Source organism: Eschscholzia californica, unplaced genomic scaffold, assembly GCF_041429995.1.
Source record: "Eschscholzia californica isolate CP2 unplaced genomic scaffold, dmEscCali1.0.p SCAF_4, whole genome shotgun sequence".
Taxonomy (NCBI): domain Eukaryota; kingdom Viridiplantae; phylum Streptophyta; class Magnoliopsida; order Ranunculales; family Papaveraceae; genus Eschscholzia; species Eschscholzia californica.
Window position 1 is genome coordinate 57,626,308 of NW_028238461.1, and position 20,664 is coordinate 57,646,971.

Consider the following 20,664-nt stretch of genomic DNA (forward strand, 5'->3'; position numbering starts at 1 on the left):
CTTTCCAATCAAGAGGCATTGGCAAAGCAAATGGCGAAGAATTTTGATTCAGATGCTGCACTCTTCTCAAAGGGAAAACATCATAAGAAATCAGTGGTTGGAAACAAGAACCATGAAAAAGGGTCAAACACAGAAACAGTTAAAGGCAGCTCACAAAACAACAAGTCTTTCAAGTGCTATAGATGTGGTAAGATCGGACACGTGAAAAAAATTGTAGAGTGAAGCTCTCCACGGTAAATGCTGCAAGTGAAAAAGAAAGCAATGAACCACTCAACTGGGAGCAGTGTTTCACTGTAGAAGTAGCTGAAAGAAGGAACCATGTTGCTGAAAAAACAATCTCTGATGAAGTTCTTTTCAATCAGGAAAGGGGCAATGAAGAGTGGATTGTTGATTCTGGTTGTTCTCATCATGTAACAGGAGATGATTCATTATTTTCAGAATTGCGACAACATAATGAAGAACGGGTTATTATTACCACTGATGATTCCATATACCCAGTAGAAAATGAAGGAGTTGTCAAGATTGGTGATACGGATACAAATGTCAATTTCGACAACGTCTTTCATGTTCCAGGTTTGAAAAGAAATTTAATTTCAGTTTCTCAAATTACTAACTCTGGAAATTATGTCTTGTTTGGGCCAGACGATGTAAAAGTTCTTGATAATGTGAAGACAATTGATGGTGATGTTGTTTTGACCGGTAAGAAGAAAGGGTCTTTGTTTGTCTTGGCAGCAGGGGAAGCCTATGTGAAGAAAACAAGTAAAACGGACAACTCAGCAATCTGGCATGCTCGGTTAGGTCATTTGGGTTATCAAATGCTGCAGCAAATTTCTTCTAACAGATTAGTAGATGGACTTCCAACATTGAAGAACGTACATGAAGATGTGATTTGTCAAGGATGTCAGTTTGGCAAATCACATCGCCTTCCGTTTAAAAGCTCATCCAACCGTAGATCAGCCCCTTTTGAATTAGTGCACACAGACTTGATGGGACCAACAAAAACACCAAGTTATTGTGGGTATTCTTATGTTATGGTGATGGTAGATGACTTTTCAAGATATACATGGGTAAAGTTCTTGAAATTGAAGAGTGAGGCACTCTTGAACTTCATAGAGTTCAACAACACCATAGAGAAGGAATTTGGGCAGAAAATAAAATGCCTAAGAAGTGACAATGGTGGAGAGTTTATGTCTGATGATTTCTTTCAGTATTGTGAGAAAAATGGTATTCAGAGACAAATGACATGTCCTAATACTCCTCAGCAAAACGGGGTAGCAGAAAGGAAGTTGGCACATCTCGCTTCAACAAGTCTTTCATGGATACACGACAAGAATCTTCCACGAGAACTTTGGGCTGAAGCATTTCAATGTGCGTGTCATGTGATAAATAGATTACCACCTTGGCCAGGTAAAGAAAAAACTCCTTTTGAATTGTTATATGGATTAAAACCTAATGTAAATTACTTTCGTGTGTTTGGTTCTGTTTGCTATGTTCACATTCCAAAATCAAATCGAACCAAACTTGATCCGAAAGCAAAAAAGTGTGTTTTTGTGGGATATGATTCCAGCAGGAAAGGATGGAGGTGTATGAATCCAGAAACCAGAAAGTTTGTCACCTCTAGGGACGTTGTATTCGATGAGATTTCCACCTATTATTCAGCCCAGAAAAATTATGTGCAGGAAGTAATTCTCTGTGATGATCAAGAGCAACCTGTTTTTGAAAATGATTTACCAGATTCAGATACAAATGAATCTCCAGCTGATTGCCACTCAAATGGCAACGATCAACAAGTTGAAAGAAGGCCTATAAGGCAGAAAAGACAACCAAATTACCTCAAAGACTACGAGGGTCAGTTGTGTACAGTCACTTCATGCTTCTTTATAGGAGAAGTAGATGAAGAACCAACAAGTTTCGAAGAAGCCAAAGACCGTCCAGAATGGGAAGCTGCAATGCAAGAAGAAATTGAAGCATTGAAAAAGAATCAGACATGGGAGTTGGTGGTGAAACCAGAAAACTGCAAGCCCATCACTTGCAAATGGGTTTACCGTTTAAAGAAAAACTCAAATGGAGATGTTTAAAAATACAAAGCTCGACTCGTTGCACGTGGCTTTTCTCAAAGTTACGGATTGGACTACGAAGAAACATTTAGTCCCGTGGCGAAGATGGTAACAATAAGAACCATTGTTTCTCTTGCAGCTTTCCGAAATTGGAAGTTATGGCAACTTGACGTAAAAAATGCTTTTCTTTATGGAGAGTTGGATCGTGACGTATTCATGGAGCAGCCTGAAGGATATGTTGCGGAGCAGTATCCTAACCATGTGTGCAGACTAAGGAAGGCGTTATATGGCCTTAAACAAGCACCACGTGCTTGGTATGGTAAAGTTGCTCAATACTTTATCTTTTGCGGCTTTAAGGTTTCAAATGCAGATTCTAGTTTGTTTATTAAATCAAATTCAAATATGCATTTGATGGTTTTATTATATGTGGATGATATGATCATCACCGGAGATAATGACGTAGAAATTTCGATGCTGAAAAATGAACTTTCTGTTCGATTTGAGATGAAGAACCTAGGGGAGACTAGTTGTTTTCTTGGTTTAGAAATTGAAAAATCAGATCAAGGGTACTTTGTTTCTCAAACGGGCTATGCAAGGAAGTTGTTACATCGTTTTGGCATGGGGGAGTCAAGAGAAAAAACCACTCCAATGGAGCCACATCTCAAATTGATCAAAGATGAAGGAGAACCACTAGAGGATGTTATGAAATTTCAGCAACTGGTTGGCAGTTTGATTTATTTGACTATCATAAGGTCTGAGATTGCTTACTCTGTTGGTGTAGTTTCTCAATTCATGCAGTGCCCAAGGTCTAGTCACTTGGAGGCAGCAAAAGGAATTCTTCGTTACGTGAAGGGTTCACTTGAGTATGGTCTTATGTACAAGAGGACTCAGAAGTTCTGTCTAAAAGGCTTCACTGATGCAGATTGGGCTGGAGACAAAAATGATAGACACTCAACTTCAGGCTATTGCTTTAGTACTGGTTCGGCTATGGTGTCTTGGTGCAGCAAGAAACAATCGGTGGTTGCATTATCAAGCACAGAAGCTGAATATGTGGCAGCAACTATGGTTGCACAAGAGTGTATGTGGTTGAAGAGGTTAATAGAAGACATGTTCTGCAAACTTGATTATGCTGTCGAAATCAAGTGTGATAACGAAAGTGCTGTTAAGCTTGCCTCCAATCCAGTTTTTCATGCTCGGACAAAGCATATTGAAGTTCGTCATCACTACATCCGAGAGAAAATATTGGACCAAGAAATTAAGCTAATAGGAGTCTCTACAAATGATCAAGTTGCAGATATATTTACAAAGGCTTTGGTAAAGCCTAAGTTTGAACATCTCAGAGCAACTCTTGGAGTTCTTGATCGGAAGGATGCACTAAGGGGGAGTGTTAAAAATTAGTGCATCTACGTACTAAAGTTTATGTTTACTTAGTCAAATAACTAATTTCCTAGATTTTAGTAGCAGTCAAGTCATGAAGTATTAATCTAAGTAGTTGCAGTTTTTTAGGAGTTTACTGTTAGTTTTATGACTATAAATATGATATGTATCAAGTTAGTTCTCTCAGATTTCTTCAAGCAGAAATAAAGAAATTCTCAAGTATCTACTGTTTGCCTATTTGCTTAAGTGTTGCTTCTCTTTGTTCCAGATTTTTCTGTTTTTTGTTTTAAATGTTATTCATTTCTTTACCAACAAATTTCATTTCTTGCCACTCACTAGACATCTATCTACCCATCAAGTGTCCACTGCATCAACCCACTTCGCCTATTTCTTTTGTTTAACACATAGATTACACAAAATAGATTTGTTCACATCTCTTCACTTGAACCAAGGCTTGGATAAAGTAGTACTTTCAACAACAACAAAAAAAAAAGTAGTAGGTGCTCCCCGCACGGGAAGGTCAACGTAAAGAGTTTGCAGATCTTCTACATCGTTGTGCATGTGTGTCGTAATGTGTTCTAGCTGCATGATATCAACTGGCGGGGACTTTTTGCCCATCAGTCTAAGACTCGCCTTTGTTGGGCATGATTCTCTTAGGCTTGCATACAAGGATGATCAACTTCTCATCGACTCACCCATTCATATAGATTGTATTTGTTGTTGGAATTTTGGACAAGTTATTAAGTAGTCTATTTTATAAAATTAGAAAATTAATTTTCTATTATTTGAATTTGGTTATTAATAGTTATATCTTTTGATAAATTATTTGGAGATATATCTCTCTTTGTGAAAAGATTTTTCTACTTGAAACGAGTCTTTTGTTTTCTATAAATAATGTTTTCTCTATACACATTGTAAGTAATCGAAAACCATGTAGAGTGACTATGTCGGAATATCCTTTGCCATCTTCAATATGTTCTAATGCTCCTTAAGTGAAATCTCCACAAATTACTTGGTGTAGTTTCACAAAGGCTTGTCATATCTTGGGAAGCAATTTGCCTAATACCTTTCAAGTAATCTCGAGTGAGAGGGGGCAAATAATGCTTTAAGGAAAGTGTACCTAGTACACGTTTCAAGCCTCTAATCTCCATCCCTCTTTTATTCATCTTTATTTGTTCATTTGAAGACAAGTTTATAACAATCTTAAAGCATTAGTTGTGGAGATTGAGGCTACTATGATAAGAATCAAAATGAATAAGTTTGGGCATGGGACAAGTTGCAGTTTTCTGTGGGGTTCAAATCTTATTCCATGAGTTAGATAGGAATGGTTAGTTTCACAACGGAACTTGGTATTAGACGATATTTGTTGTTTTGAAAAATTGAAGTAGTTGATCCTACTCATTCATAAAGATAACATTGTATAAGAAAACAAAGAAAGAAAATATTATAGTTTAGATTCAGAGTATTCATGGAGATGGACGTCAACACCAAATTCTTGATGATGATATAATGCAAAGAAGTAAAGATTCCATCCATTGGAGCGATTCCTTCGGAAATGTACTAGACAAAGGACTTACAGACTAAAAGATAGAAGGACAAACATTAATCAGATAAGTTTTCTTTTCTCTTTTATTTATCTTTACGAAATTTGTGTTTTATCTAATGTTGGTGGAGGTGACCTTTAGAATCAGAATATGGACAATTTGTCCATGCATAAGTTACATAGTTATGGAAAAAATGGCATGATCCGTTTGAACTTCTTGTTTGTTGTTTCTTTACCCTAGACATGGGTCATAAAGGTTGAGGGTAAATTAATGAATATTTGGGGTGTATCTACAAGGAAGGTTCAATCTTCATCAAAAAACAAAGAACAAGGAAGGTTCAAACTTTATCTGAAACACAATTTGGAGTGAAAGTACATTTGTTTATGAGAACCGAAAGAGTGCCATGAAATGAGTGTAGTATTATCTAACAATCTAACATGATGCATCTAACTAACCATTATAATTAGAAAGCATCATATGGTTACTATGATTTGAATAGAGGTGACTATTCATAAGGCAACTTGGGTTTTTTCCAATGTCCTTGGAATGATCAATGGTTGTAGGAAATATTGGGCAATAAATTTGAACGACAGAAAATTAATTAATAAATGAAGATGTAATACAATTTCTCAGAATACAAAAGTTTGTATGGACTCAACAACAAGGTATGTGTCAACCCTTCATTAATCTTACTGATTTGTCTAAATAATTATGACTGTGATGCCACCATATGTTTACATATTAAAGAGTTATAAGAGACACTGAACTATAGATTGTATTGAAGTCTTATGACACCAAACAGTGATATATATTCTTTATGACATGGGCACATTTTTTTTTTTGTTAAGGGACATGGGCACATAATTAGTGTTTTTTGATTTTTATATTATACACTGATATTGTTAGTCAATGACAATCACATTGAACCATAATAATACATATTTAAAATAGTGGGGGTGATGGTGAGAGTTAGATGAAAGAATACCATAGATAAACATTGGAATCTTTCAGGATTGTAATTGTGGTATGAGGACATACTTGCAGGTAAATTATGAAATTTCAATGTATGCACTCTATTTTGTCTGTTAATATCTTCTACTTACCCGAAAATCTAGTTATAATTGTTGTCCTTGTACATACTATACATGCTAAAGATAATTAGTATTGCTAGAGAGATTTTGGTAAGTGAGATGGAGTTGAGGACATCAAGCCAATATTGATGTTAGTTTATGTGTGTTGCTAAAGTTGTGCATAAGATAATATTATGTATAAATGAATTAATATTGATAGTCACATTATCAATGCGAAATATTGATTAGTTAATGTGATTTTTGTATATATTATTCTAGTCTCAAAATTTATATACCAAATTACCAATGTTGTTTTCTTTTCAAAAACTGGTTATGCATGAGTTTTATTTCTTATGATGAGAATAAATCCCATTAACCTATGGGAATTGTTTTGGATTGGCAACTAAAGCTTGATAATTTCTTGATCCCATAAGACATGTTTGTGGCTCGATATGGATCCCATAAGATATCTCAATACACAACAGAAATAGTGGGGTAAGCGGATGAAGATGGCATAAAATCAATGAGTGATCCAAATACACCAACTGCGTGGTTATTGATGATTATTGCAATATTGAAAAAAAAATTATTCTATATTGTAACAATCTTGACACTAAGGCGGCCGACTTATTGTCAAGTGGAGAACGTTACTGTTTTGCTTTAATATATGATGCTCTCATAAATTGAACATAAAATTGTAAGAGAGATACAGTCAATTGTTGGAATCTTGAAATTGTGGGGGTCTCTAATGTGATTATTCATCTAAATGTGATTGTGCATGTAGTGGAAAAATGAGAAGATTAGACATAGTCTGTACTATTAAATGTGAAATACATAATTCATGATGGAATTATAGTTTCTTATATTTGATACAATTTAGCGAATTTATTTACTAAACCTCTGACGAGAGGTATGTATAGATTAACATCCAGAGAGATGGGATTGATACTCTTTACATAAAAGTCACCATTGACGGCAAAGCTACAAGCTACCTGCGATTTCGATAAAACTTTGTGCACTTACACTAAGGTATGGTTCAAATCGAAAGATACCATACTCTATGCATAAATACTACTTACAATTATATTTGGCAAAGGTATTATCTTAATAATTGTCCAAGTGGGGGATTGTTGGAATTTTGGACAAGTTATTAAGTAGTCTATTTTATAAAATTAGAAAATTAATTTTCTATTAATTGAATTTGAATTTGGTTATTAATAGTTATATCTTTTGATAAATTATTTGGAGAGATATCTCTCTTTATGAAAAGATTTTTCTACTTGAAAAGTGTCTTTTGTTTTCTATAAATAATGTTTTCTCTATACACATTGTAAGTAATCGAAAACCATGTAGAGTGACTATGTCGGAATATCCTTTGCCATCTTCAATATGTTCTAATGCTCCTTAAGTGAAATCTCCACAAATTACTTGGTGTAGTTTCACAAAGGCTTGTCATATCTTGGGAAGCAATTTGCCTAATACCTTTCAAGTAATCTCGAGTGAGAGGGGGCAAATAATGCTTTAAGGAAAGTGTACCTAGTACACGTTTCAAGCCTCTAATCTCCATCCCTCTTCTATTCATCTTTATTTGTTCATTTGAAGACAAGTTTATAACATTTGTACACTTGCAAGGTATAACTGTCAAAATAAAATATGAAGGTCCCCCTGTCTAAGGTGCCAAGAAACAATCGTGCACCGACTAATGTATACATAATTGTTCTACATATATATACTAGGGTATATCCCGTGCCCTAGGGCACGGACACTTATATCAATCAAATGTTACAAAATTTATTTTATATTTTACTGAGAGAGAGAGAGAGAGATTTTTGTTAGTTATTATTTTTTGGTATTATTTTTTTGTTTCTTTTCTCTTAAATTAGTTATTATTTTATTAAGAGAGAGATTTTAATTTCTTTCTTTAACCCTTGAAATTTATTTTGTTTCTTTTTTCTTAAATTAGTTATTTTATTTTTAAGAAGGAAATGATTATTGTTTTTTAAATAGGTAACTTTATTTCTACGAAAGACTATATTTTAAATTTTGAGAAGGGCTTCTAGACAATATGCATAATTAAATAAGGATGTTTGTCCCAGTCATCGTTTTCCCTTCTGTTTTATATAATCTATATAATAAAACAGGTGGATGGGTGCTGACTGGGACAAATCCTGGATAAATCCAGCCGTCCAATCCACATCAGCATTCTTGTAGATCGTTGGATTCACTCGGGCGCTTATAGACGTATATTCGAAACAAACATATCTCCTCGGTTCCCACTCAAAATCACCGGACACATGTTTTAGGTTCCTGGTTTCCCTAAAATTTACTTCTTCTTCTTCTTCTAAACGATTGTCTTCTTCTTTCTCCCTCACTAAAATTGTTTCTCTATATCCATTTCCTCTTCAAATCCGAGCAGAAGAAACCCTCAAACGAAACTGAGTAGCTAAGGGAAAGGATTCACCTCTCATCAGAAGAAGAAATAGTGTCAGGAACTGGAAGAAAAATAAAGAGTCTTCCTTCTTCTTCGTCAATTCGTGGGAACATATCTTTCCAGTTCCCAACATCTCTAATTTCTTCAGCAATTTAGGGTTTGTCGACACAACCCTTCATCTCTCTTTTCTTCACCGATTTTTCTCTTTTCGATTTCTCTCTTTTCCATTTCTCTCTTTTCTTCACCGATTTCTCTCTTTTCGTGGAAGTCTGCTCGATGGATTGGATGCTTCATTCGATTCCAGCAAATCAAGGTATTTTCTTTCTTTTCACTTCTCACTTGATTTCTCTAGGTTTTCTTATTTTCTCCTCTTCACTTCAATATTTGGGTACTTCTTTATTGATTTTGAAATCAATATAGTTCCACAGAGTCAAAAATTAAATCCCCCAAACACCAAAATTATAATCGAATTAAGATAGAGAAAGTACAAAAGTTGAATCCACCTCCACTGTTTTCTCCGCAATTTCTGGGTAGGGAAATTTTAAAAGGCCCCCCCGTTTTTGTTAAAAGGCCTCCCCGCTAAAAGCGCCTCTCATTATAACCCATTTGGTTATAGGGCCCCCTCTACAAAAGAGCACCTCCTTCATCAATATTTGACCTAACGGCAAAGTTAACGCCGTTAGGTCAAACTTAACCCAAGACCGGTGATGTGGACCACGCCACATCATCATCTTCTCCGGCAGGGTCGCCGGCCGGCCAAACTTCCGGCCGGCGACCTTCAAATTTTTTTTTTTTTTTTTTTTTTTTTCTTTCTCTCCTCTCTCTCTCTCTAAGAACTCCGGCGAAGGAACCCTTTGCCGGAGTTCGTCTGTTCTCACGAACAGACGACTGTTCGTGAGAACAGAGCTGTTCTCACGAACAGAGGACTGTTCGTGAGAACAGCTCTGTTCTCACGAACAGAGGACTGTTCGTGAGAACAGATCTGTTCTCACGAACAGAGGACTGTTCGTGAGAACAGATCTGTTCTCACGAACAGAGGTCTGTTCGTGAGAACAGATCTGTTCTCACGAACAGACGAACTCCGGCGAAGGGTTCCTTCGCCGGAGTTCTTAGAGAGAGAGAGAGAGGAGAGAAAGAAAAAAAAAAAAAAAATTTTGGTTTGAAGGTCGCCGGCCGGAAATTTGGCCGGCCGGCGACCTTGCCGGAGAAGGTGATGATGTGGCGTGGTCAAATGATGTGGGTGAAATACACCCTTAAAGGGGGTTTTTTTCACCCATTCAAAGAGGGGGCCCTTTAACCAAGCCAAGTCAAACGTGTTTTACCAAGTCAACGAAACCATGGGGAGGCCTTTTAACAAAAACGGGGAGGCCTTTTAAAATCTCCCTTCTGGGTATTGGAAGCCAAATTGATTTGTTCACATTTACCATTTTGGTATGTGGAGTTCAAAAATCCGTAGAATGTAAAATGTCTCTGCAAATATTAAGAATCCATATTGATTGGTTCATATTTACCATTTTGATTAGTTGTTACATTCAGTAAAGTAACAGTTTGCATAGAGATTTTATCAAACTCTTCTCATTGGTGATGAGTCTGTACGAGTATGGAGAGATGAATATCAGTTGTTTGATTAAATGTGAAATATGCGTGAAACCAATATAGTTCAAAGAATAGGTCAGATTCGAGTAATATAGTATTTGTTGATTTTCTTATGTGCTCGCTTTCATGTTTGATGATGATTGCTATGTTCACTTTCCTTATTAATCTTCAAATTCCGTTTATGTTGTTTCAGCTTAAATTGGATAAAAATGTTTGATTGTGGAATGAATGTGAGGTATCTTGATCACTGAAGATATCTAGATTTCTCTATTTTCAAATCCGGTGGTTTGTTTAGCATCATCATTACCCATTTGTAAGCAAACTTTTAGTACCCTTATTGCTTTTAAACAAAGTTATACTATTTTATTTGTTTTGTTAGTATGAGCTCAAGCTTCAAATGAGTCTCTGATTATGTTGGAGCTCTTGACCACTTTAAAGAGGCCTGTGAGTATAATGCAAGTTGTGAACTCACACTGTTAATTATTACTTGTAAGTTTCTAGCTCTCTAAACCTAAAAATCCCAACTACTCCTATGCATTTTAGATTAAGAAGTTGAGACTTGACTGGACAGCAAGAAGAAACTCAATGAAGAACATACTTTAACTCACTCTATTCCCAGTTATATGCCACCTCTCCTGTTGAATGACACATTTAAATAAGTGAACAGAGTCGAGACTCATTTTCCCAGACAAGCTTCACATGATCTTTCACCGGTGATAACAAATAAGTGAACATTTCAACACATATAGATAAGATCCATACATCACAGTAAATCAAAAGTTTTCCCATGAAATGAAATCCACACTAAAAAACTATTTACCTCTGTTGGTAAAAAAGGTCCAGAAAAGAAACTATTGTGTACTTAAGGTATTCAGGAGGCAAAGGGTCCCCTTCGATTAGACTTTCATTTAGAAGCAGAATATTGTGGTTGCTTGATTATTTCTGTTAAAGCTTAGCACTTCAAGTTGTAATAGCATAAGAGAACACTTCAGGTTGTTATAGCATAAGACATATAATAGTTACTTCAAAATGGAATGTTTGGGACCTGTTGGAATGTTTGAACCGAAGTGCTTGATTATCTTTGTCTAAGCTTAGCACTTCAAGTTATAGCATAAGACATATAATCCTTCTTCTTCGTTATACTCCACGGATCCTACGATAAATTACACTGTTCTTTATTTTATAAATAGACAAAAATTGGAAGTAGGTTAGTTTCATAAACGTAGTGTTTTGGTGAAACTTACTTCAAAGCAAGTGTTTCATCTTAAATCCTTGGATAAATCCGGTCGTCCGTCCCACATCAGCACTCTCATCCACCGTCGAATTCAATAAAATCTATGAAGTCTGCCTCTGGGTGCCTATAGCCACGCTGTTTTCCTACTCTCTAAACGGATGTATCTTCTCACTTCATCAGACACATCTCATCTCCCTCACTGAGACGCACACTTAAATCATTTTCCTGCTTTCTAAACGTGAGAGGTTAGTATTACTTCATCTTTTGTTCTCTCAATCTCTGTTAAACTTCCTCTTCATTCTAGAAATTTATTACATCATCTTTTGTTCTCTCATATCTGTCAAACTTCATCTTTTTTGTGGAAATTTATTCAGTGGTAAGAATGATTCAATGGTTGCTTCTTTATGTTTTTAATGTTACCATATGTGTGTTTGATGAAATGTCTAATAGAAATACCTTAAATTAATATGCAACCTGAGAAGAGAAAAGTGATGGAGGGTCATAGTCAATTTCTTCAAAAAAGGAAGACGACTCAAATTGATCAAGGTATTTCTGAGGAGTAAATTTTGAATATTCTGTCTAGACTACCAGTGAAAGTTCTAATTAGATTGTTGTTGTCAAGACCAAAAAGACAAATACACATTATTCAACATATTGATCTTCTACCCATTGGAAGAAATTGGATGTGTGTTGGGGAATAAGGATCATCCTAAATCTATTCAGACACTCAAGAAAAAAAATAAAGCACTAGAGAATTAACTTACTCCAAGCTTGAGTTTTACGGCGACGGTCGGGTGTGAGGAAAGTAGTAGGAGGAACAATTTTAACAGTGAAATTCTTAGGCAATTTAACAGTTTTGTTAGAGGTTCCAGCAAGACCAACACTAACTTGAAAAGCTGAGACAGATCCTGATGGATCTTGACCCCAAGAAGGAAAAGTAGATGAGTCTTGGACAATTTTAACAGTAGGTCTAAAATTGGCTCCCTTCGAATGTTTGACCGAACTGCCAACCCGCAGGAGCAACATCGTAACTAACAGTAGTTCTGCCATCACTGGTGGTAACTTGGAAAGAGAGGCTCTGCCCATTAAGGTAAGAGTTACTCTGCCAATTTTGACCCCAGTTTCTTGACATGGCTTGCCATCCTGTATTAGACCCTTTGATCGACACAGAATGAACGTCTCCGGCACCTGCAACGTTTGTGACCAATACCAAGTTGAAGTAAGAGTGGCCATTAATGGTGAACCTTATTCCTCCTTGCTTCACACAGGGTACCCTGCCACCACAACCAACAATAAATTAACCACTAGCTAGCAGTTTCAATTTGAGATATAATCAAACTTTGTTGTTATTTCTTACCTTCTGAAAGAGACAGGAACTATTCCAGCTTGGTACTGAGCAATTTGTAAGAAAGCAGGCTCAGCTAAATCAAAGTGTTGTAGGGGAGGATTGCACCATCCGCCATTGTCATTGGACAACCCGAAATTAGGGGGACAAAAGTTTGTAGCAGTAACGATGATTGAACTGGGTAAACACCATCTAGGATCATCATTACATGACAATTCATAACAAGATCCACAATTCAAGCCATTGTCAAACAAAGCAGTGCTTAGAGCTGCTGTATTAGTACCATATCCTTGACTATTTAAATTTCCGTAACCACACGCTCCACCTGCAATGTAACATATTCCATATTATTAGTACTATATTATAAGAAGAAAAAGTGTTATGTCTGGCTAGGTAGCCGAAGTATATTTGATTGTTAGTTAAGGTAGAGGAAGTTTGAACTACCCATTGTTCCAGATGCATCACCACCACCATAAAATGTGGCGTGACCGGAGTCTCCATGAACGTGGCAAAAACATAGATTGAAGAGTAATAGAATAGGAAGAAAGGTGAAGAGTAGTTGATGAGTAGTTGCCATTGATGAAGAAATGAAGGTGGGGTATTAATTTTAGTGAGTGAGGTGTTTAAAGGATGAGGGAGGAGAAGGTGTGGGATTTATAGGAGGTCAGAGAGAGAGGAGGTCTTCAATATAATTCAGGTGGTGGTGAATTGGGGTGGGGGGTAAAGAGACAAGGTAGCTAGGTATTCTGAGTGTGATCATGAGGTAATTATGAGAGATAAAAAAAAGGGGGTAATGAAGGTCAACTTGATGATGAAAGAGATAATAGCTAGGAGGAGGAGTAATGAAGAGCACATGGATTAGTATAACAAGAAATTCACTATTTTCAGTTAGTTGCCAAACCCAACATTTTCCGTCCGGCCCCTACTAGCACATGCCTAACGGTTTTCACATCCATCAATTCAATCCTTCCTCGAGCGCTTCAGCATATGCGGTCAAATTGCAAAGAGTCTCGTCTCTCATTGGTGATGTCAGTTCTTTTGGGCACTAGCTACTCCCTCCTCTCTCTCTTTCTTTCTTTCTATATAAAGGAGATATGATTCTTCTGCCCGAAAATGGGGCCGACAACAATCCAAAATCTGATGTGGCCGGTTCTCATTAGTCCGGGTGTTCTTCTCTCCACATGCCCGAACCAGTCAGAGTCGGCCACATCAACTTTTTGGTTGAAGTTGACCTTCATTTTCAGGTTAAATAGCTTGGTTCTATACAAAGGTCGTAATTAACCTCAAATCTGACACTTCATATCTGGATCTTGATTGGGTTGATCATTTTGCTTGATTGATTGAGCTGTCTGTATAAGACCAAAAAGGGCCCATGCACATATAGATTTGTCTAATGTATTTTTATCACTTGGAGAATGAGTCCCTATCCCATTTTCTTTTAAGATATGTAGTCTCAACTGCATACACAATTGAACATTAGAAAATTAATGATGACAATGCTCTTACTTGAGCACATGTAAGTGTGTTAAAATAAAATTAACTCATTCAATTTTTTTGATATAAGTTGATGACTAACAATTTGGACGTTGTTATAATTATGACTGTTTAGAATAATCGTGGAGTTCTGCCTTATATATATATATATAGAGAGAGATAGAATACTAAATTCATTGATATTGATGATAAATTTGTTGGGTGTGTATTTGTGAAGGGGAAAAAACCACATCACATACGAGTCAAATGGCAAAGAAAGATATGAGATTTAAAAACTAGAACATTGGAAGGCCATATCATAAAAGTGTGTGCTCCCCCCTTAGTCTCACATAGGAAGCCTCAAAACTTAAATGAAATGCCAACTATATGTATGTAGCCAAGCATTTTGGAGCAGAGAGGAGATGGTTGTGTCTTTTACTCATCCAACGTATGGATTAGACGGAGCCAACAGCTATGGGGAGGGTAGTGCAATGTTGCTTTCTTTTATTTGATTGTTGTGGGCCTTTTCACATGCATGCCCTGTTGTTAGCCATGAATGAAGCGTTTATCTGTTCGAGTGAGAGAGCTCAATATTGTCACTTATTATCTATGATATACTTATATTTCAAGACCGGTCCAAGTCGTGCACAAGCTAGTATTTCTTCAAATTTACCAACTAACCACGACTAAGGGCAAAACAATATCTCTTAGTGGTTGAATCACACAAGAGACTTAAGCAACTACATGTCGTACTAGCAAGAAAGCACTAGCGTTTTGGTGGAAGAAACTCTTTTGTTGCCACAGAACTCTCAAGTATAAAATTCTACAAGCATTCTCACCAAGTCACTCACAGTTTGGACTCTTTTAAGTTTGGATCTCCTTCGATAGTTTAGAAACGAGGGTGCTCCCTCTTTTATAAGGCCCGTGGAGGATTCCAGAACATCTTCTGGAATTATCGTCACACACACCCTCATCTTTAATGACTAAGAACGAACCTCCTACACTTATGACTTATCTCCAATGATATTTAAAAAGAAATAAACTTATCTTCAAGGGTTGATAATAAAGAAAAACTCTCAAATTTATCTTCAATTGCTAAAATACACTTCCAAAACTTATCTGAAAGAGTTGAGATTGTAGAATTGTCTATCGAGCACGGTTATATCGTTGGTTCTTTACATAATACAGTACTGGCTACTTCTACCTGGTGGGTTCCTCTAGATATAAAGTAATAGGACCTATGTTACTTTTTTTTTTTTGTTGAACTTAGGAGCTATGTTACTTATTCCTACCTTTCCAAAAAAAAAATATACACCACTATCCACCCGTACCACGAAGTTCACTGACCTTTGCAGCTTTGCTCGACCCGTCTTTGTTTGACCTTCTTCTTCTTCGTGGAAACAAAGAGTCGCTGGTTCTTCTAGGGTTTGGGTATACAAGTGGTTTAGCCTGTCTGCGTAACAAAGGTTTGATCTTTCTCACGAATTATCAATATTTCTTTCTACTTACTTCTGAACCCACCTAAAAAAACCCTAAGTTTCCGAACACTGCAAACCCTAACATTATCATCTCTCTCTCTGTCTTTTTCTCTAAACACATATATATCTACATGATTTGGTAACTGAAACTATGGACCAAACTATAGCAAGATGGACTTGGGAGTTTTTACTCCGCCAAAAATTGGATATTGATATTATCAAACGTCTAGTTGAAGTTGTCCCAGTTCATGAAGATCTAATGAAACTAATTTTACTTACAAAAATTTCTTCTGATGTCTCTTTTTCTTCCATTAATGAATCAACTCTTGATAACCTTGAAATGATCCAAAAATTTGATATCAAACATGGGAACACTGTTTTGGATTCATTGAGTGAAGCTTACCATGATGTCGCTGTTCATTGCACTGTCTCCTGCTTAAAAGATAACTCAGCCGACTTGAGTGATTATCTCAATTCCGTTTATAGGATTTGGAGACACAAAATCGAGAGATTTAAGAATGATGGTTTAGTTCATGATAGGTTCAGCCACACCAGGGACAAGATTGAGAAGGCACTCTGGAAACCAACTGTTCGCCAAGCGTTGTTATGTGCGGATACACTTGGTAGCGCCCTTAATTCAGTCCGGGTATTCCTCGCGGATGAAGAGAAACACTCCGGCGAGACTTTTCTTCAAGTTGCTTTTAAAGGATTCAGTGTTTCCGGTGAAGAGTTGAATCTTCCCTCTAATCTAGCCGAAGATGGAAATGCACGTTCATTGGGTGATATCAGTAAAGATGCTCTTACAAATGATGGCAGAGAACCACATCTATCCCCTAGTAATGCGATCGCTGATCAAACTGAAGTGGGAAATTTGCCTTTATCTAATGGTTGTGAAAAGGTAATAGATGCCAACAATGAAAGAGGGGTGCATCTTTCTCTTAGTAACGTTCTTGCTGATCAAGCTCAAAAGAGAAAAGTATGTTCAGCCGGTGTTCCTTGTGAAGACCTGGATGTCAACGATGATGAAGAAGTTCACAATTCACATGATATATTACAATCTGATCAAGCTGAAAAGAGAAAAGCAAGTTCATCTGGCGATGCCCCTGAAGTTTACAATCTCCATATTGATGGTCACACTGCTTCAGGTTCTCACGTGGAGATTCAATGTGAAGCAAATGTTAAACACAATCTGGTGTCTACACCCGAAGTCAGGAAAATCCTAAAAGCGCTCGAGTCAAGTCTTTTAGATTTACGAGAGGTGGTGAAAGACCCACTTCCAGAAGCGTTAAGTATCGCAGCGACCATTACAGAACGTATCGCTAGAGAAGCATTAGAAAACCAGGGTGTGGTGGAACAGGACGTATGTATTCCAGTTGTTGATGAGCGTGACAAAGCTGTTGTAGCAGATGAAGCCAATACTTCAAATCAAATTGCTGGTACACGGGCAAGCTTAATGGTTAGAAATAATACTAACCGTACATTTGAGGTAATAATTGCGGTATTCTATGTTTATTTTTCTATTTTGTTGCTTATGAATGATATGAAATGATTAGTGATCATTTATCGATCAATAAAACTTTTTTAAACTAGTAGTGGTGTGCTTCATTTGGGTTATACATGTGTTTTTCTAATGCCGTTTGCATGTATTCCATTACCAAAACTCATGTTATCTTTGTGCTCGTAAATCTTTTCAGTATTATATATATATATATATATATCATACACAGAGATAAAATGCTTGTAGTGGCTTTCGGGAAGACGTAGTGGCATCCACAATTTATGCAAGCAGTGTTGCTTTTTCATTTCCAGGGTCGTTCTCTAATTTTTGTTTCTTCATGAAAATTTTGAAGAAAGTTCTCTTCATGCTATAGTCTTGAAATTGCTAAAAAGAGATTTGGTGATGAAATTTGTAAGTAAAGTTACAATAGCATGTTTCTTAGTTCGTGAGGGTGGAGTTGCACGATAATTTAGTACGCCGCTTCTATGGCTCGTTACTGTCCAAGGTCACAAGATCAGCGTCACAACGGGTAGATGATAATTAAAACACAGATTAAGTACTTTTAGAGGTCTTATCATTTTCTTTGTTAGGTTGATGGACGTGAATATTTCCATTTAGAACCTTGTGTAGTGTTTGAGAGACATCCGCGAGGCCAATAGGATTTGAGCCGTGGTCATGAATGTTCTCAATAATTCATTAAAATATGTCCTACATAATTACACAAAGATGAAGTGTCTCTGAAAACCCACTTCTTCAGGATAGTTTATTATTTATATTTCTGGATTTTATTACCATGATTGTTTTTAAATTTAAATTCTATGACACTTTGTCTTAGATTCATTTTTTATGTATGCAGTGGGATGAAAATTCAGTTGATGAATCAAATGAAAGATTATCCAAACGCCGACGCTTACCTGCTTATAATGAAACTCCTATCTCGGTTTTGGTTAAATATGATTTCGATAAGAAACCTAGGAGAAAAAAGAAGAGGTGGAGTGCGCTTGAAGAGCAAGCTCTGAGAGATGCTGTACGCGAGTATGTGATTCAGATTTATTGTTAATATAAGATTTTACTTTGATGTTATTAATGAAACAAAAAGTAATGGGTCTATTTGCTATGATCTTGTTTTCATGTGAAGGCATGGTCAGGGTAATTGGAGGTTAATCCTGGATCGCTGTCATGACAAATTTGACGAGAGAACAGTGGTAAGCACAATGATTTGCTTTCGTTCCCAAGATGTTTATTTTCGTGTACAATGTACTTGCTTGCTTGATTAAAATTGCACTTATGCAGGTTGACTTGAAGGATAAGTGGCGGAACATGATGAGATAAATCTTCTTGAACTATTAACCTTTTTTCAATCGGAAAGTATGTCAGGTACCATACTTTCCTTGCCTTGGCATGTTTCTTTTCCATTTAAAGTTATTAACCAAGAAAATTGGCTCCCTGAGTCATTTTGGAAATGAAGGGCTTTACCATGTGGTGCAGTTCTAGTCTGTTTTCATTAGATATGCTTGCATGCCCTCGACTCTTGATTTGTCAAATTTCAGGGTTTAATGAAGATTTAGATTCTTATCTGAACGATGCATGTTGTTATTGGCCTATATATCTGTCATTCGACTCTTGATTTGTCAAATTCCATTGTTTAATGAAGATTTAGATTGCATGATGATGCAAGTCGTCGGTTGTCAACCTCAGTTCACTATGTATGTAGCACATGATCACATAATAGACGTTATCTCCACTAAGCGCTAGGCAAGATGTTATAAGCCTTTACATTGTGTAGCTTGTATTTTTGTTTCTTTTCTTTCGGTATATATTTGTTCGGAGTTAAAAAAATAGAAAAAAAGGAAAAGAAGATAAAAGAAGTATGTTAAGCTAGATAATATTATTGGTAGCTCTGATTCCACACTATATATTGCCTCTCATATTGATGTGAATATATTTCCGTTCCCTTTTTTTTTTCATTTTGCAGCAGAAGACTTATAAACTTTTCATATCTCAGGCGAAAAATATGCAGTTTGTCAATGATGATTGGATTTTTGGTGCTCTGAAATGTTCTACCCCTGAAAAGCTTAACTTGCTTTAGGAAGAAAAAATGGGGTACTTTTGTATATTGTGTGAATAGTTCTAACCACCTTGAATAGGACAGGCGGTGCACAAGGGAGTGGTATATATGGGCCAGTGAGTTGCTATCTCCGAAGTTGCAAACTTTTGAATCTTTTGGATGTACTTGTGCAGAGCAAAAAAAACACCGAAGAAGAACTTGAAGAATTTATGTTTGTTACGTATGTATTTTATATATGATTTGTTTTTTGGTAGGATTCTCTTTCCTCAAGGATGTCTCTATTAATCACAAAAAAATTGCAGACTGAAGAACCTCACTTAGAAAATTCATAGTGAATGTGGAAGGTAAAACTCAACCGTTAACTGTTAATAACTCAAACCACTTATGGGAGATACCGATGTCCCGAATCTTATACAGAGTCTAAGATGAAAACATACATATGAGTCTTTAAAATCGGACAAACCTTATATTAATTTTGGTAATTTGGTTTTAGATGACATGTTTTATGCGGGACTTGGTTCATTACTAGAAATGTTACATGTGATTTTGTTTGAGCCGAAGGAATAAGCCAATGAAGGCGAAAGTAATTGTGGCTTAAAAAGAAGCTGGCAGAAGAGCAAAGCATACAAAATTTTATTTTTGAGGTTTCCTTTTTGAAGTATCTAATTGTTGATGTGCCGATGGCCCAAGGTCACTATTCTATATAGATTGATAGGGGTCTTTCAAAAAGAAAGGGGAAAAACTACATCCAGATATGGAAATATATAAAAGATGATTAAAGATATATTACTACTGCCAATACAAGACTTAAAATTAGTTTTGCAGGCAAACTTCTCCTCTATCTAGGAAGTCTCCTCCATGCAGTAGAGAGATATGGAATTTGAGTATGTAAACAAGGACAGGCAGAGGAGGAAGCATCAAAATCCACACATCATTAACTCAATGACGCCCTAACTACCAATCACAAATCCATACGTATGGTATGTACACATATGGTTTAGAGAGAGTTAGATAGAAATGAGAGATTGAATTGAATTGATCACCCCATGCCATGCCCATTTTCTCTATATAAATAATAAACCTTCCTTGAGATCCCCAGCCAAGAAACTTTCATCAGTCTCCTCTCAGATACACACACTTTGAACATAGCAGCGCTGTATACGTACCTTAGTAATATTCATAATTAAGAATGGCAGGAGGAGTTGTTAAGATGATGATGATGATGATAATACAGGTGGTGGTGTTGGTGATGGCTTGCTTAGTGATGGTTGCACCAATACGTGAGGCATATGGAGCGGTGACATGCCAGGAGGTAGCAAGGGATCTACTGTCGTGTGAAACCTACATCACGTTAGGTGGTCCAGTGTCAGCGAGTTGCTGTTCAGGGGTGAGGGCACTGAATGCTGCAGCATCAACCACTCCGGATCGCCAGACAACATGTGGGTGCTTAAAGAATCTACTAGCAAGTTACCCCGGCATTGACTTAGAAAACG

General features: G+C 36.6%; 2 protein-coding genes across 6 annotated transcripts; one reads left to right on the forward strand and one right to left on the reverse strand.

Annotated features, from left to right (window-relative positions):
* Nucleotides 1–12,140: 12,140 nt before the first annotated feature.
* LOC147546813 (expansin-A8-like) lies at nucleotides 12,141–13,890 on the reverse strand. Its single transcript, XM_086637066.1, has 3 exons — nucleotides 13,099–13,890; nucleotides 12,667–12,979; nucleotides 12,141–12,583 (listed from the first exon to the last, which is right to left on the reverse strand). Exons 1-3 carry the CDS (start codon nucleotides 13,229–13,231, stop codon nucleotides 12,280–12,282), a joined length of 750 nt encoding a protein of 249 aa, XP_086493192.1. The 5' UTR covers nucleotides 13,232–13,890; the 3' UTR covers nucleotides 12,141–12,279.
* Nucleotides 13,891–15,140: 1,250 nt separating this feature from the next.
* LOC147546814 (uncharacterized) lies at nucleotides 15,141–19,503 on the forward strand. 5 transcript variants are annotated; one of them, XR_015223400.1, is made up of 6 exons: nucleotides 15,319–17,091; nucleotides 17,960–18,138; nucleotides 18,242–18,308; nucleotides 18,397–18,480; nucleotides 19,109–19,391; nucleotides 19,474–19,503. XR_015223400.1 is itself a non-coding variant. In XM_086634730.1 (5 exons), the coding sequence occupies exons 1-4, from the start codon at nucleotides 15,757–15,759 to the stop codon at nucleotides 18,433–18,435; spliced, it is 1,620 nt and encodes a 539-aa protein (XP_086490856.1). In that variant the 5' UTR covers nucleotides 15,141–15,756; the 3' UTR covers nucleotides 18,436–18,480; nucleotides 19,109–19,424. The 5 variants fall into 5 exon arrangements, 2 of the variants coding, with proteins under 2 accessions (XP_086490856.1, XP_086490857.1); XR_015223401.1 differs by having other exon boundaries at nucleotides 19,079–19,287; nucleotides 19,426–19,479; XR_015223402.1 differs by having other exon boundaries at nucleotides 19,109–19,287; nucleotides 19,426–19,479.
* Nucleotides 19,504–20,664: the final 1,161 nt, after the last annotated feature.